At 42.2% G+C, this 13,338-nt stretch overlaps 1 protein-coding gene across 1 annotated transcript in view; it reads right to left on the reverse strand.

Annotated features, from left to right (window-relative positions):
- LOC140724772 (centrosomal protein of 128 kDa) overlaps positions 1-13,338 on the reverse strand; it is a 612,511-nt gene that overhangs the window by 454,253 nt on the left and 144,920 nt on the right. Inside the window, exon 12 of the mRNA XM_073039351.1 lies at positions 5,411-5,571. Within this exon, the coding sequence (XP_072895452.1) occupies positions 5,411-5,571 (161 nt within the window). The remainder of the gene's footprint in view (positions 1-5,410; positions 5,572-13,338) is intronic.

Genomic DNA, 13,338 nt, shown 5'->3' on the forward strand with positions numbered 1-13,338 from the left:
AAAAAGATCTAGTCAGTTCATCCCTTCCTAATGTGTGTACCGTCATATTTCTGGTATCATCCCAATTCTATCCTCAGCCTCTCAAAGTCAGCTTCTCTCCCCCATCGGTGAACCTGCTTTTCATCATATTCTTGCCATGTTTTATTGCCATCTTAAAGTGCACTAAATTATGATCATTAAAGCCAAAACATTCCCCTGCTATTGTAACTTTTAACTGCTCCGGTTCACATTCCATCATTTGATCCAATAGCAAACCCTCTTATGTTCAACTTTTTGCATACTTGAATTTGGAAGGAATTTGGTATATATTGATGGAACACTATTTTATCCCCTTTATTTTTTTTTACCTAAATGTTCCTAATTAGTCTATATGTTTCTTCCTCTGACTCTCCAGAACAGCTGAAGGTCTCTTCAATCACATCCGTAAGTGAGATTGAATCTTTATCAGTCTGTGCAGGGTCTATTTTTGTCTTCCTGATAGCAATCCCTTCACAGTCATTATACCATCCTTAATAAGTACTGCTACATCACATCTCCTTTCTTGCTGCTTTCTTTATTAAATATATTATACCCTGCAACGTTTAATTCCCAATCCTAATTTTTCCTGCAGCCAAATTTCAGTAATTCTTTTTACATCTGGTTCCTTCCAATGCATGGTTGCCTCCAGTTCCAGTGTTTTATATTAGGCACTAGGTGGATTGCCTTATAAACAGTTTATAACACGTTTCAACATACTCATTTGCTGTAAACCCTATCTCCCCCCAACAATTTTTATCAGAATCAGATTTATTGTCACTGACACGTCGTGAAATCTGTTATTTTGCGACAGAAGTAAATAGAGTCAGAGTCATAGAGCTATAGAATACTACAGCACAGAAACTGGTCCTTCGGCCTATCTAGTTCATGCTGAACTATTATTCTCTCTAGTCCCATTGACCATAGCCCTCCATAACCCTCCCATCCATGTACTCATCCAAATTTGTCTTAAATTTTGCAATCGAACCTCTAACCACCACTTCCGCTGGGAGCTCACTCCACACTCATGTCACCCCAAGTGAAGAAGTTCCCCTTCAGCTTCCTCTTAAATATCTCTCCTTTCATCCTTAACCCATGACCTCTAGTTCTAGTCTCACCCAACCTTAGTGGAAAAAGCCTACTTGTTTTACCATATCTATAACTCTCATAATTTTGTATACCTTTGTCAAATCTCCCTTTATTCTCCTACACTCCAGGGAATAAAGACTTAATATATTTAACCTCTCCCTATAACTTAGGTCCTCAAGTACCAGCAACATCTTTGTAAATTTTCTCTGCACACTTTCAAATTCATTAATACCTTTCCTGCAGGTAAGAAACCAGAACTGCACACAATACTCCAAATTTGGCCTCACCAACGTCTTATACAACTTTAACATAACAGTCCAACTCCTGTACTCAATACTTTGATTTACGAAGGCCAATGTGCCAAAAGCTCTTTACAACCCTATCTACCTCAAGTATAATACATAAAAATACTGTAAGTTACAATAATATATAAAATAATTCAAAATGAGAACAAAATGGTGAGGTAGTGTTCATGGGTTCCTGGACCATTCAGAAATCTGATGGCGGAGGGGAAGAAGCTGCTCATAGAACACTAAGCGTAGGTCTTCAGTCTCCTCTACCTCCTCCCTGATGGGAGTAATGATGGCATGTCCCAAATGATGAGGGTCATTAATGACAGATGCCATCTTCTTGAGGCACCAACCTTTGAAGGTGTTCTCGGTGATGAGGATGGTCGTGCTTGTGATGAAGCTGGCTGAGTCATAACCATCTGCAGCCCCTTTGGTGGTTGTTCTCCCAACTCCCCCTTTCTGAAGCCAACAAGCAATTATTTAGTCTTGCTGACATTGAGTGCAAGATTGTTGCTGCGACACCATTGGACCAGCCAATCTACTGTATCTCACTCCTGTACACCTCCTGAGATTCTGCCAAAAAGTTGTGTCATGAACGAATTTATAGTTAGCATATGAGCTGTGCCTCTCCACACAGTCATGATTGTAGAGAGAGCAGGGCAGTGGGCTAAATATGCACCTTTGAGGTGCACCCTGTTGATTGTCAATGAGGATACATTACTTCCTATCCATATTGACTGTGGTCTCCTGATAAGGTAGTCAAGGATTCAATTGCAGAGAGACATATAGGGGTTCTGGTTTTGAAGATCGTGGATTATTATTGAGGTTATAATGGTATTGAATCCTGTGATGTAATCAATAAACAACAGACTGATACATGTATTGCTATTGTCTACATGCTCCAAAGCCAAGTGAAGAGCCAATAAGATTGCTTCTGCTGTAGTCCTGTTATGACAATAGACAGATTGCAGTGGGTCCAAGTCCTTGCTCAGGCAGGAATTAATTCTAGTCATGACCAATCTCCCAAAGCACTTCATCAGAGTAGATGTGAGTGCGGTGTGTTAAAGCAGCTCATTTTGCTCCTCTTATGTCACACCACCTCCCCCAGCCACCCAATTTTCCCTCACCTGTACTCATCTATTGTTGCTGGCATGTAGCCCTTCTCCTCCTGCCACCTTCTTATTATGGGGACCGTACTTTCCTTTCCAATCCTGAAAAAGGGTCTCGGCCTAAAATATCAACTGTTTATTCCCCTCCATGGAAATATTTGCTTGCTACTTAACTCCACAGTCATCAAAGCTTCTTTTCTTAATCAAACTTAAACATTTCCATCCATGGATACCTCATATTATCCAACCAGAGCCTAATTTCTACACAGCCCTCTAGCCCTTACAACACCACTTTGACAACAAACACATATCACAGGTGAGAATGCAGCTACAATGCTTTTCATACCTATTGCTTCTGATGCCGATTAAGCCCAGTTTGGTTATGAACAAGGCAGTCAAAGGAGAAACAAACACAGAACATGCTGGAGGGCACTCAGAAGATCAATCAGCCTCCAAGTGGAGAGGCAGAGAGTCAATATTCCAGTTCAGGAACTGTTCAAATGATTAGAAATGTGAGAAGACAGCAATGTTGCAGAAAGGGAGGAGTAGAGAGAACACAAACACCAGCTATCAGGGTAACAACTACTTTAGAAGGTAGCATTTAGAGGCAAGAAAGAAAATAAATTTGAACAGAAAGGTACAAGCACACCTGTGGAGAGAGACAAAAAGTGTAGTGAACTGAAATTATTCAATTCAATATTGAGTCCTTTAGGTTGAAATATGCCTTCTCATCATGCCATCAAGTTTCTGAGCAGTCCACGAACCCATAAACACTCCTTATATTATGCTAAAATAACTCATTATTCCTCTTTTGAATTACTTACACTCAGTGGCCACGTTATTAGGTACACTGGAAAACCTGCTCGTTAATGCAAATATCTAATAAGCCAATCAATCCACAAAAGCATGCAGACATGGTCAAGAGGTTCAGTTGTTGTTCAGACCAAACATCCAGATAGGGAAGAAATGTTATCAAGTGACTTTGACCATGTTGGTGCCAGAAAGGGTGATTTGAGTATCTCAGATACTGCTGATCTCCTGGGACTTCCATGGACAACAGAAAATGGTATGAAAAAAACATCTAGTGAGCAGCACCTCTGTAGGAGAAAACACCTTGAGAGGTCAGAGGAAAATGACCAGACTGATTCAAGCTGACAGAAGGAAGACAGTAACTCAAATAAGCACTGGTGTAAAGAAGGGCATTTCTCTACACACAACACATTGCAACTTAAAGTGGATGGGCTAAAGCAGCAAAGACCACAAACATACAGGAGGTACCTATTAAAGTAGCCACAGAGAGTATATTTTGATGTCTCGTTATACATGTGACAAATAAACCTAATCTCTAATCTCTTTATTCTGGTTTGGAGATGAGGAGAACAAGACAGAGGTGCAGGAAACAGAGGAGATATGATTGATAACAATCAGAGCTGTATTAGACAGGACATCTCAAGGTAAATTATAACAATTTGTCAATTGTCTATCCTCCCAAGAATTCATCCACAACACATGTCGAACTAAGTGGAAGCTTGTTCAAAACAGAGTGAAGCTGTAAACACCACATCATGTCCATCACCATACATGTGTATCTCCAACCCCAGAAAACAACTGTATAATTACTGGCTTCATTAATGAGGCAAGATATAATAAAATTTAAAACTGCAATATCTTAACCAGAAACTCCAACCGCCCAAGCATCCACCAGCTGCTAAAGTAAGCTTGCAGCTCAGAATGCAAACAAGGAACCCTGAGGAGGCAGTGATCATAATACGCTAGAACTCACTCTGTAGTTCGAGAGGGAGAAGATAAAGTCAAATGTATCAGTACTACAGTGAACTAAAGGGAATTACAGAGGCAAGGGAAAGGAGCTGGCCAAAGTCTGTGGCAACAAATTCCACAGATTCACAATCCTCTGGCAAAAGAAATTCCCTCTTATCTCTGTTCTAAGTGGATGTCCCTCTATTCAGAGGCTATGCCCTCTGGTCCTCAACTCCCTTACTACTGGAAAATACCCTCTCCACATTCACTCTATCCAGGCCTTTCAAGATAACCCCTCATTCTTCTAAACTCTAGTGAGCACAGGCCCAGAGCTATCAAATGCTCCCCATACATTCTCAGGAAAATTCTCATGAATTTCCTCAAGATCCTCTCCAATATCAGCACATCCTTTCTCAGATAAGGGGCCCAAAACTGCACACAATATACCAAGTGGGTTCTAACCAATACCTTTTAAAGCCTCTAAGAGACTGCAGATACTGGAGTCTGGAACAACAATCAATCTGCTAGAGAAACTTAAAGGGTCAGGCAAGGAATTGCTGAGGTTAATGGTCAAACCCTGCACCAAACAATTTCTTTCCTCCCACAGATGCTGCCAAAACTGCTCAGTTTCTCTAGCAGATTGTCTGCAGCTGCCAAGATGGAATGATTTATAGCTCCGTGGGGTGGGTGTTGTCAATTTCCCTTTGGCAATGTCAATTCCAACCATTCACAGGGAGTCTGTGTGGTTCTGATGCTGGATTCCAGCAGCAAACATGAACCAAAAGTTCATGATCTCCTTCTTAATGCACCTGAGAGTATCTGATTACCACAGGCCTTGCAGCCTGAAGGACAAATGAAGGCGCATTACAGTAAATCAGAGAGTACAGGTTAGGATACCAGTCTAGAGTAAAAGTGAGACAGAAAAAACGGCTCAACTTTCTAAATATCCATAAGTAAGCCTCCCAGAACAAACTCTAAATACTAGCTCTTCACAACAACCTACGTCAGTATCTGACCAGAATAAGCACATTTTCTGGCATTACGCATGACAAAAGATATGCATTGAAAGGAAAATGTTACTTCAGTCAATTAGAATTTCAAAACATATTTCCAGAAAGACATAGATTCTCACAATCACAGTGGAGGTACCTCAATCTGTGCAGACAGTTCGATTTTCTGTTTCTCTTTTCTCTCGAGGGATCGTTTCAGCTCTCCTACTTCAGACCGCATAGCATCTTCATTCAGCTGTGCCCTGAGCTCCAAAATCTGCTTTTCCAGCACTTGCTTCTCAAGCTTGGATCTTGCAGCCACTATAACACAAGACATTGAACGTTTAGCAAGATGGAAAAATAAAGAAGCAAGGGAAAAGAGCAAATCAGAATCTGTATCAAAAAACGTTCTCGATATTGGTAACCAGTAATCTAGGATTTATTTCTGAAGCAATCCTTTAATTTATTTTAAGTTTGAAATCTATTATGAATGGCCTTCAAGCATTTAACCTTTAAAGCAAATAAGTTTGAAAGTTGAAGGATCATAATAGACTACAGATGTTGGAATCCAGAATATCAAGCAATCTGCAGGAGGAACTCAGTGGGTTAAACATCTGTGGGGGGAAAGGATATGCCAACATATTGGGTAAAAACTTTGTATCAATCTTGCCTTATCTCTTGCTTTGTCCTGGATGGTGTTGAAAATCTTGAGAATTGCTGGAGGTGCAATCATCTAGGCCAGCAGAATGTGGTCCAGCATACTCCTGACATGTGTCTCACGGATTCTAGACAAGCACTTCAATTACCAAGATATAGAAGGCTACAGGCCAAATGCAGATAAATTATACTGTTATAGTTAAATACAAAGGTCAGCATGGACATGATGAACAGAACGGGCCATTCCTGTGTGATATAACTCTGTGACAACACACACAAAATTCTGAAGGAACTCAGCAGGTTAGGCAGCACCCATGATGAAGAATAAACAGTCAGTGTTTCAGGCCAAAACCCTTCATCAAGTCATTTTATCAATAGATTGAGTTCCTCCAGCATTTTGTGCATGCTGTTCTGGATTTCCAGCATCTGCATATTCTCTTATGTTTATAACACAGGACACATCATGGTCGGATCCTCCTAGTGAGCCATCTCTGAACCTCTTCCAGCGAAACAGTATTTTATTTGGAGGCAATCTTCTTTCATTCTTCTAAATTTCACTAAATACAGGTGTAATCCATTCAATATCTACAGTCCTACAGACAACAGTCCTATCATTACAAGAGTCAGTCTGACACTCCCTCTACAACAGGTGCATTTCAACAGATAGGAGTCCACAAGTTCACACAATACTGCGGGTGTGATTTGACAAAGGCACTGTAAAATTATAACAAAGCATCCTAAAACCGTAATCTTGTTGTCTTAAGCAATGACTATTGATGAGCAGACCCAATAATTAAATGGCAGAACTGTCCTTGTGGTACATGCTTTCAAGGCTTTTGTATCTCCTACCCAATGGGACAGGGGAGAGAATGTCTGGGATGGGGTTAATCTTTGATTATGCTAACTGAGTTACTGAGGCAGCAAGAAATGTTGACAGAGTCTATAGAGGGCAGGCTGGCTTGTGTGATGTGTCCACAACTCTTTACAGTTTTGTGTGGTCACATACAGAGCAGCTGCCATACCAAGTAGATATGCTACTAGACAGAATGCTTTCTATGGTGCACCAATTAAATTAGTTAGGGTCAACAGGACATGCCAAATGGGATTCCATCTGTCACAGCCTAAATATCTAACTGTAAGTTGACCCTTCTGTGAGAGAGAATAATAGATGCTGGGCAGACTTGAGAGTATAAAATGGGATTGATAACGACTCAGTGGCCATTTTATTAGGTATTAATAAAGTGGCCACTGAGTGTATGCTTGTGGCCATCTGCTGTTGTAGCCCATTCACTTTGAGGTTCAACATGTTGTGCATTACAGATGTTCTTGTGCACACAACTGCTGTAGAACATGGTTATCTGAGTTACTGTCGCCTTCTTGTCAACTTGAATCAATCTGACCATTCTCCTCTGATCTCTCTCATTAACAAGGCACTTTTGCTCAAAGAATTGCTGCTCACTGTTTGTAGTTACCCTTCAACCATCAGGGTTTTGAACCAGAGGGGATAACTTCATTCAACGTCACTTGCCCCATCCCTGAAGTATTCCCACAACCTATCGGCTCACTCTCAAGGACTCCTCATCTCATGTTCTCAATATTTAATGTTTATTTATTTATTTATTATTATTAATGAGCAGATGTACAGGTGTTCCCAATAAAGTGGCCACTGAGTGTAGGATTAGTGCCCAATAACCAGCACAGACTTGACTGGCCATTGGGTCTATTGCCATTCTACACCTTTCTATGAGTTTATTTGCTTAAACTCACATAGTAACACAGTATTGAAACAAGTTCTTCAGCCCATCTGCTCCATGCTAACTCCAGCATACCCTACCAGTCCCAATTACCTATGTTTGACCTACAAACCGCCAAGCCCTTCCCCTCTATGTACTGATCCAAATACCTACTAAATGTTGCAATTTTGACCCCTTTCTCTCTCAGTTCATCCCGGGTAGTCCCGATGTTCTGTATAAAGAAGTTACACGTCTAATCTCATTAGATCACTTTTAAATCTTATCTTTATTGGTGCCCTCTAGTTTTGAACTTTCTAACACTGAGGAAAAGACAATGACCATCCATCTAATCCATGCCCCTAGAGTAATAAATTGCTCCAATTTCCTCCCACATTCCAAAAATGTACAGGTTATGGCGTGCTTTGTTGGCACCGGAGGCATGATGACGACACTTGGGAGTTGCCTCCAGCACATCCTTAGACTGTGTTGCTTGTTGATGCAAAAATTATGCATTTCATTGTTTGATTTTGTATACCTGTGACAAATAAAGTTAATATTTAATCCTCTATCTCTGCGCTCTGTTTATACAGATCAAATTATTACACAGTGCATTGAGGTACAGTAAGGTACAACAATAACAGAGCAGAACAAGGTGTAAAAGCTTCCAAAAAAGAGCAGTGCACATAGCAATGTGGAGGCTTTAGAGAGGGAGCACAGGCAGTTTACCAGGATGCTGCCTGAAGAGGCCAGACAAGCTGGGGCTGTTTTCTGCAGCACAATGGAGGCTGAGCAGGTATTTATAGAAGTTTTCAAAATTATGTGAGGTGTAAATAGATTAGATGGGTCAATATCTTTTCCTTAGCATTGAAATGTCTAATAGTAGAGGGCATGGAGTTAAAGTGAGTTGCGGCAAAATACAAAGGAAGTGTGCAAGGCAGGTTTCTTTTTTTACGCAGAGAGTGGTGGCTGGCTGAAATATAGAATAAACTACTAGGGGTGATTGTGGATGCAGACAGCATGGAAGCTTTTAAGAGATGTAGGTACATGAATATGCAGAGAAGGTAGGGATATGGTCAATGAGGAGGGAAGAGGGGTCAGATTAAAGATTTAAAGTTTTAAAGCTTTAAAGATTAGCTTCACTTGTCATATGTACATCAAAACATTGAAACATACAGTGAAATGTGCTGGGGGCAACCCACAAGTGAGGTCATGCTTCCAGTGCTAATATAGCATGCCCATGTCTTACGAACAGTAACTGACACTTCTTTTAGAATGTGAGAAGAAACCAGAGCTTCTGGAGAAAACTCCCATGGTCACAGGGACAATGACAAATTCCTTACAGACAGTGGTGGGAATTGAACCCCATACCGTAAAAGACAAGCTTTCCACTGTATCCTGGTGACGATAATAAAGCAATACATCCTTCCTATAATCAGTTTTCTTCTAAATTAGACTCCATCCCAGCAGAAAAAGCTTAAAGCACTCGGCACATCAGGTCTCATCTGTGGGAAGAGGAAAAGAGTCAATGTTCTCACAAAGGGTCTCCAGCTTGAAACATTGACTTGCCTCTCTTCCCACAGATGCACCCAGACCTGCTAAGTATATCCAGTATGTTTTGCTTTTGTTTTAGATTTCCAGGCACTGCAGATTTTTTGGGGGATTTTCTCTAACTTATAAATACAGTTTCGCTGCCACTGGGACTAACTATTCAGCAGCATTGTGTCAGCACCTTTTCCACTTGGGTTACTGAAAACCAGAAAGCCAGGTCAAAACTCCACTGATACGGAGGAGGGGGGAGGTAAACTAGAAGACACAATACAGAATTTCAACTGAATGTATAGTAACCACTGATGAAGTAAAAAAGATTTTTAAGCTTAGGGAAGAAAATAGGCTTTAAAGTCATAAAACATTTCAAGACACATGTTCAGAAGCACAACACACCTGAACAACTGGCGTCCTGTCGCACTCACCTCAATAGTAAAGAAATGCTTTGAGTAGCTGGTCAAGGACTACATCTGCAGCACACTACCACCCCAACTGGACCCCCTACAATTCACCTAAACACACTACCGGTTGACAGATGACACAATAGCCACTGCTCTAAATACTGTACTTCCACATATGGAGAAGGAGGATGCTTATGGGAGAATGCTATTCTTGGACTAGAGTTCAGCATTCAACACCATAATTCCATCCAGGCTCGATAAGTAGCTCAGAGACCTCTGTCTTGAACCTGCTTTATGCAGCCGGATCCTGGAATTCCTGTCAGATCGTCAGCACGTGGTAAGAGTGAGCTCCCTCACCTATAACCCTCTGACTCTCAACACAGGAGCCCCCAGGGCTGTGTACTCCCTACACCCACATCTGTATTGCCACCCACAACCCTAATCTGCTAATTAAATTTGCCAACAACACTACATTGATTGGCCTAATATCAAACAATAACGAGGTGGCCTACAGGGAAAAAGTCATCTCTCTGACACATTGGTGTCATGAAAAAAATCTCTCCCTCAATGTGACAAAAACAAAGGAACTGGTTGTGGATTAACCCCTATTGACATCAATGGATCTGGGGTTGAGAGGGTAAACAGCTTTATGTTCCTCGGCATCTATATCACCGAGGACCTCACATGGTCTGTACACACCAGCTGTGTGGTGAAAAAGACACAACAGCGCCTCTTTCACCTCCGACGGTTGAGGAAGTTTGGTATGGGCCCCCAAATCCTAAGAACTTTCTACAGGGGCACAATTGAGAGCATCTTGACTGGCTGTATCACTGCCCAATATGGGAACTGTGACTCCCTTAGTCGCAGGATTCTGCAGAGAGTGGTGTAGACAGCCCAGCGCATCTGTAGTTGTGAACTTCCCACTATCCAGGACACTTACAAGGACAGGTGTGTAAAAAGGGCCCATAGGATCATTTGGGACCCAAGTCATCCCAACCACAATCTATTCCAGATGCTATCATCCGGGAAACGGTACTGCAGCATAAAAGCCAGGATCAACAGTTTCTTGCACCAGGCCATCAGACTGATTAACTCACGCTGATCTGAGTGTATGTCTATGTTACATTGACTGTTCTATTTATTATAAGTTACTATGATTGCACATTTAAACTGAGACGTATCGTAAAGATTTTTATTCCTCATATATGTGAAGGATGTAAGAAATAAAGTCAATTCAATTCAATTCACTTAACACTGAACAAGATATGAGAACAAATGACCGAGCATTTGATAAAAATGAAAGGTTTTATGCAAAGTTAAGAAATAGGGAAGTGAGTTTTAGAAAGTTCAAGAGGTTTAGTGAATAAATTATAGAACTTACAGCCTTTACAGCTGAAAGCAGGTCTATCAGTTGTAGGTTTATGGGAATAATACTGCTAACGTCTCAAAGGGTTTTAATGCTGGAGGAGATCACAGAGATAATGAGGGTAAGCCCAAAAGAGATTTTGAATTATAACTAGGCGTGTTACTGAACTGTGAACCAATTTTGGGTGAACTGAGCAGTGTAACTTAGGATAATAAAAACAGGGAATATCAGGAACATTCTAAATATACTGCCTGTTCTGCTGGAGGAGTAACAGTACCTGAAACTTTCCACCAATGCTGCCTGATCTGCAGATATTTCCAGTGTTTTCTGTTTTTGTTTTATATTACCAGCATCTATGGTTCTTGATTCCTCCACATCAGTGAGACCTGACGTAGATGGGCAGGAATTCCCGGTGGCCAGCCATTCTAATACCACTGCCCATTCCCATTCCGATATGTTGGCACATGGCCTCCTCTCCTACTATGATTAGGTCACACTGAGGTTGTAGGAGCTACACCTCATGTTCTGTCTGGGTATTCTCCAACCTGACTGTATGAACATTGATTTTTCTACCTTTAGATAATTTCTGGTTCCCCTCTTACTTCTTTCTCTTCTCCTCGCCAGCTCATCACCCTCTGGTGTCCCTCCCTTTTCCCTTTCTCCCATGATCCACTCTCCTCTCCAGATACAGTCCTTCTTCTTCAGCACTTTCCCTATCACCTCACAGCTTCTTACTTCATCCCCACTCGCCCTCACATCCACCTTTCTTTCCAGTCCTGATGAAGGCTCACAGCCTGGAACGTCAAATGTTTAGAAGCTCCACAGATGATGCCTAATCTGCTCAGTTCCTCCAGCACTTTGTGTATGTTCTTGCAGATTTTGCATTTTCATTCAAAGCAAGAGGTTGAGAGTGGAAGACTGAAGGCATCACAGAGAGAAGGTCGTTTTTCTTTTCTTTAACTTATCGGGGAAAAGAGGCTAGACTGCGCAGGCGCGTGACGAAGCACGCCAAGGTTTAAAAGAAAGACCGCCATATACAGCGGCCATCATCGTAGTGGCCATCATTGGAGTGGACTGAGTCGGAGTGGGACGGCTTTTGCTCAATCAGGCTTCGGCGAGAAACAGGCAGAGGTGAGGGCAGGTTCCAGTAAGTTTCTGTTTTACTTCTTTTTTTCCAGACTAGAGAATATGCCAAGCAGGATGTTGGAATGCTCCTCTTGCAGGATGTGGGAAGTCAGGGCTCCGGTCTCCCTGACAACGATATCTGCAAGAAGTGCATCCAGCTGTAACTCCTAACAGACTGCGTTAGGGAACTGGAGCAGGAGCTGGATGACCTCTGGATCATTCAGGAGACTGAGCAGTTTATAGATAGTAGCTTCTGGGAGGTGGTTACACCTAAGAAACAGGGCACAGGTAATTGGGTTACCATCAGGCAAGGGAAGGGGAAAGGGCAGGTAGTACAGGGTTCCCCTGTGGCCATTCCCCTCCAAAACAAGTATATCGATTTGGATACTGTTGGGGTGGCTTATCTGGGACAAGCTGCGGCAGCCAGATCTCTGGCACTGAGTGTGGTTCTGCAGTGCAGAAAGGAGGGAGGAAGAAGAGGAGAGCGATAGTGATAAGGGACTCCATAGTCAAGGGTACAGACAGGAGATTCTGTGGTCGTGACAAAGACTCCCGGATGGTTTGTTGCCTCCTGGGTGCAAGGGTCAGGGATGTCTCTGATCGCATGCACAGCATTCTGAGATGGGAGGGTGATCAGCCAGATGTCATGATACACATTGGTATCAATGACATAGGTAGAAAGAGTCAGGAGGTCTTGAAGAGTGAGTACAGAGAGCTTGGTAGGAAGTTGAAAAACAGGACCTTGAGGGTAGTAATCGCCAGATTGCAGCCTGTGCCACGTGCCAATGAGGGTTAAGAGTAGGATACTCTGGCAGATGAACACGTGGCTGAGAAACTGGTGTAGGATGCAGGGTTTCAGATTGCTAGATCATTGGGATCTCTTCTGGGGCAGGTGGGACCTGTACAAGAGAGACGGGTTACACCTGAACTACAGGGGGACCAATATCCTTGCAGGGAGGTTTGCTAGTGTTATTGGGGAGGGTTTAAACTAGATTTGCAGGGGATGGGAACCAGAGTGCCAGAGTAGATAGTGGAACAGGGGTAAAAATAAATGATGTTAGTAGTTCATGCAAAGTCACAAATAGTAAGGTTGTGTGTGGTGGTAATAATCTTCTGAGGTGTGTATATTTCAATGCGAGGAGTATTGTGGGAAAGGCAGACAAGCTGAGGGCCTGGATTGACACATGGAATTACGACATCATAGCCATTACTGAAACTTGGCTACAGGAGGGGCAGGACTGGCAGCTCAGTGTTCCAGGGT

Source organism: Hemitrygon akajei, chromosome 3, assembly GCF_048418815.1.
Source record: "Hemitrygon akajei chromosome 3, sHemAka1.3, whole genome shotgun sequence".
NCBI lineage: Eukaryota > Metazoa > Chordata > Chondrichthyes > Myliobatiformes > Dasyatidae > Hemitrygon > Hemitrygon akajei.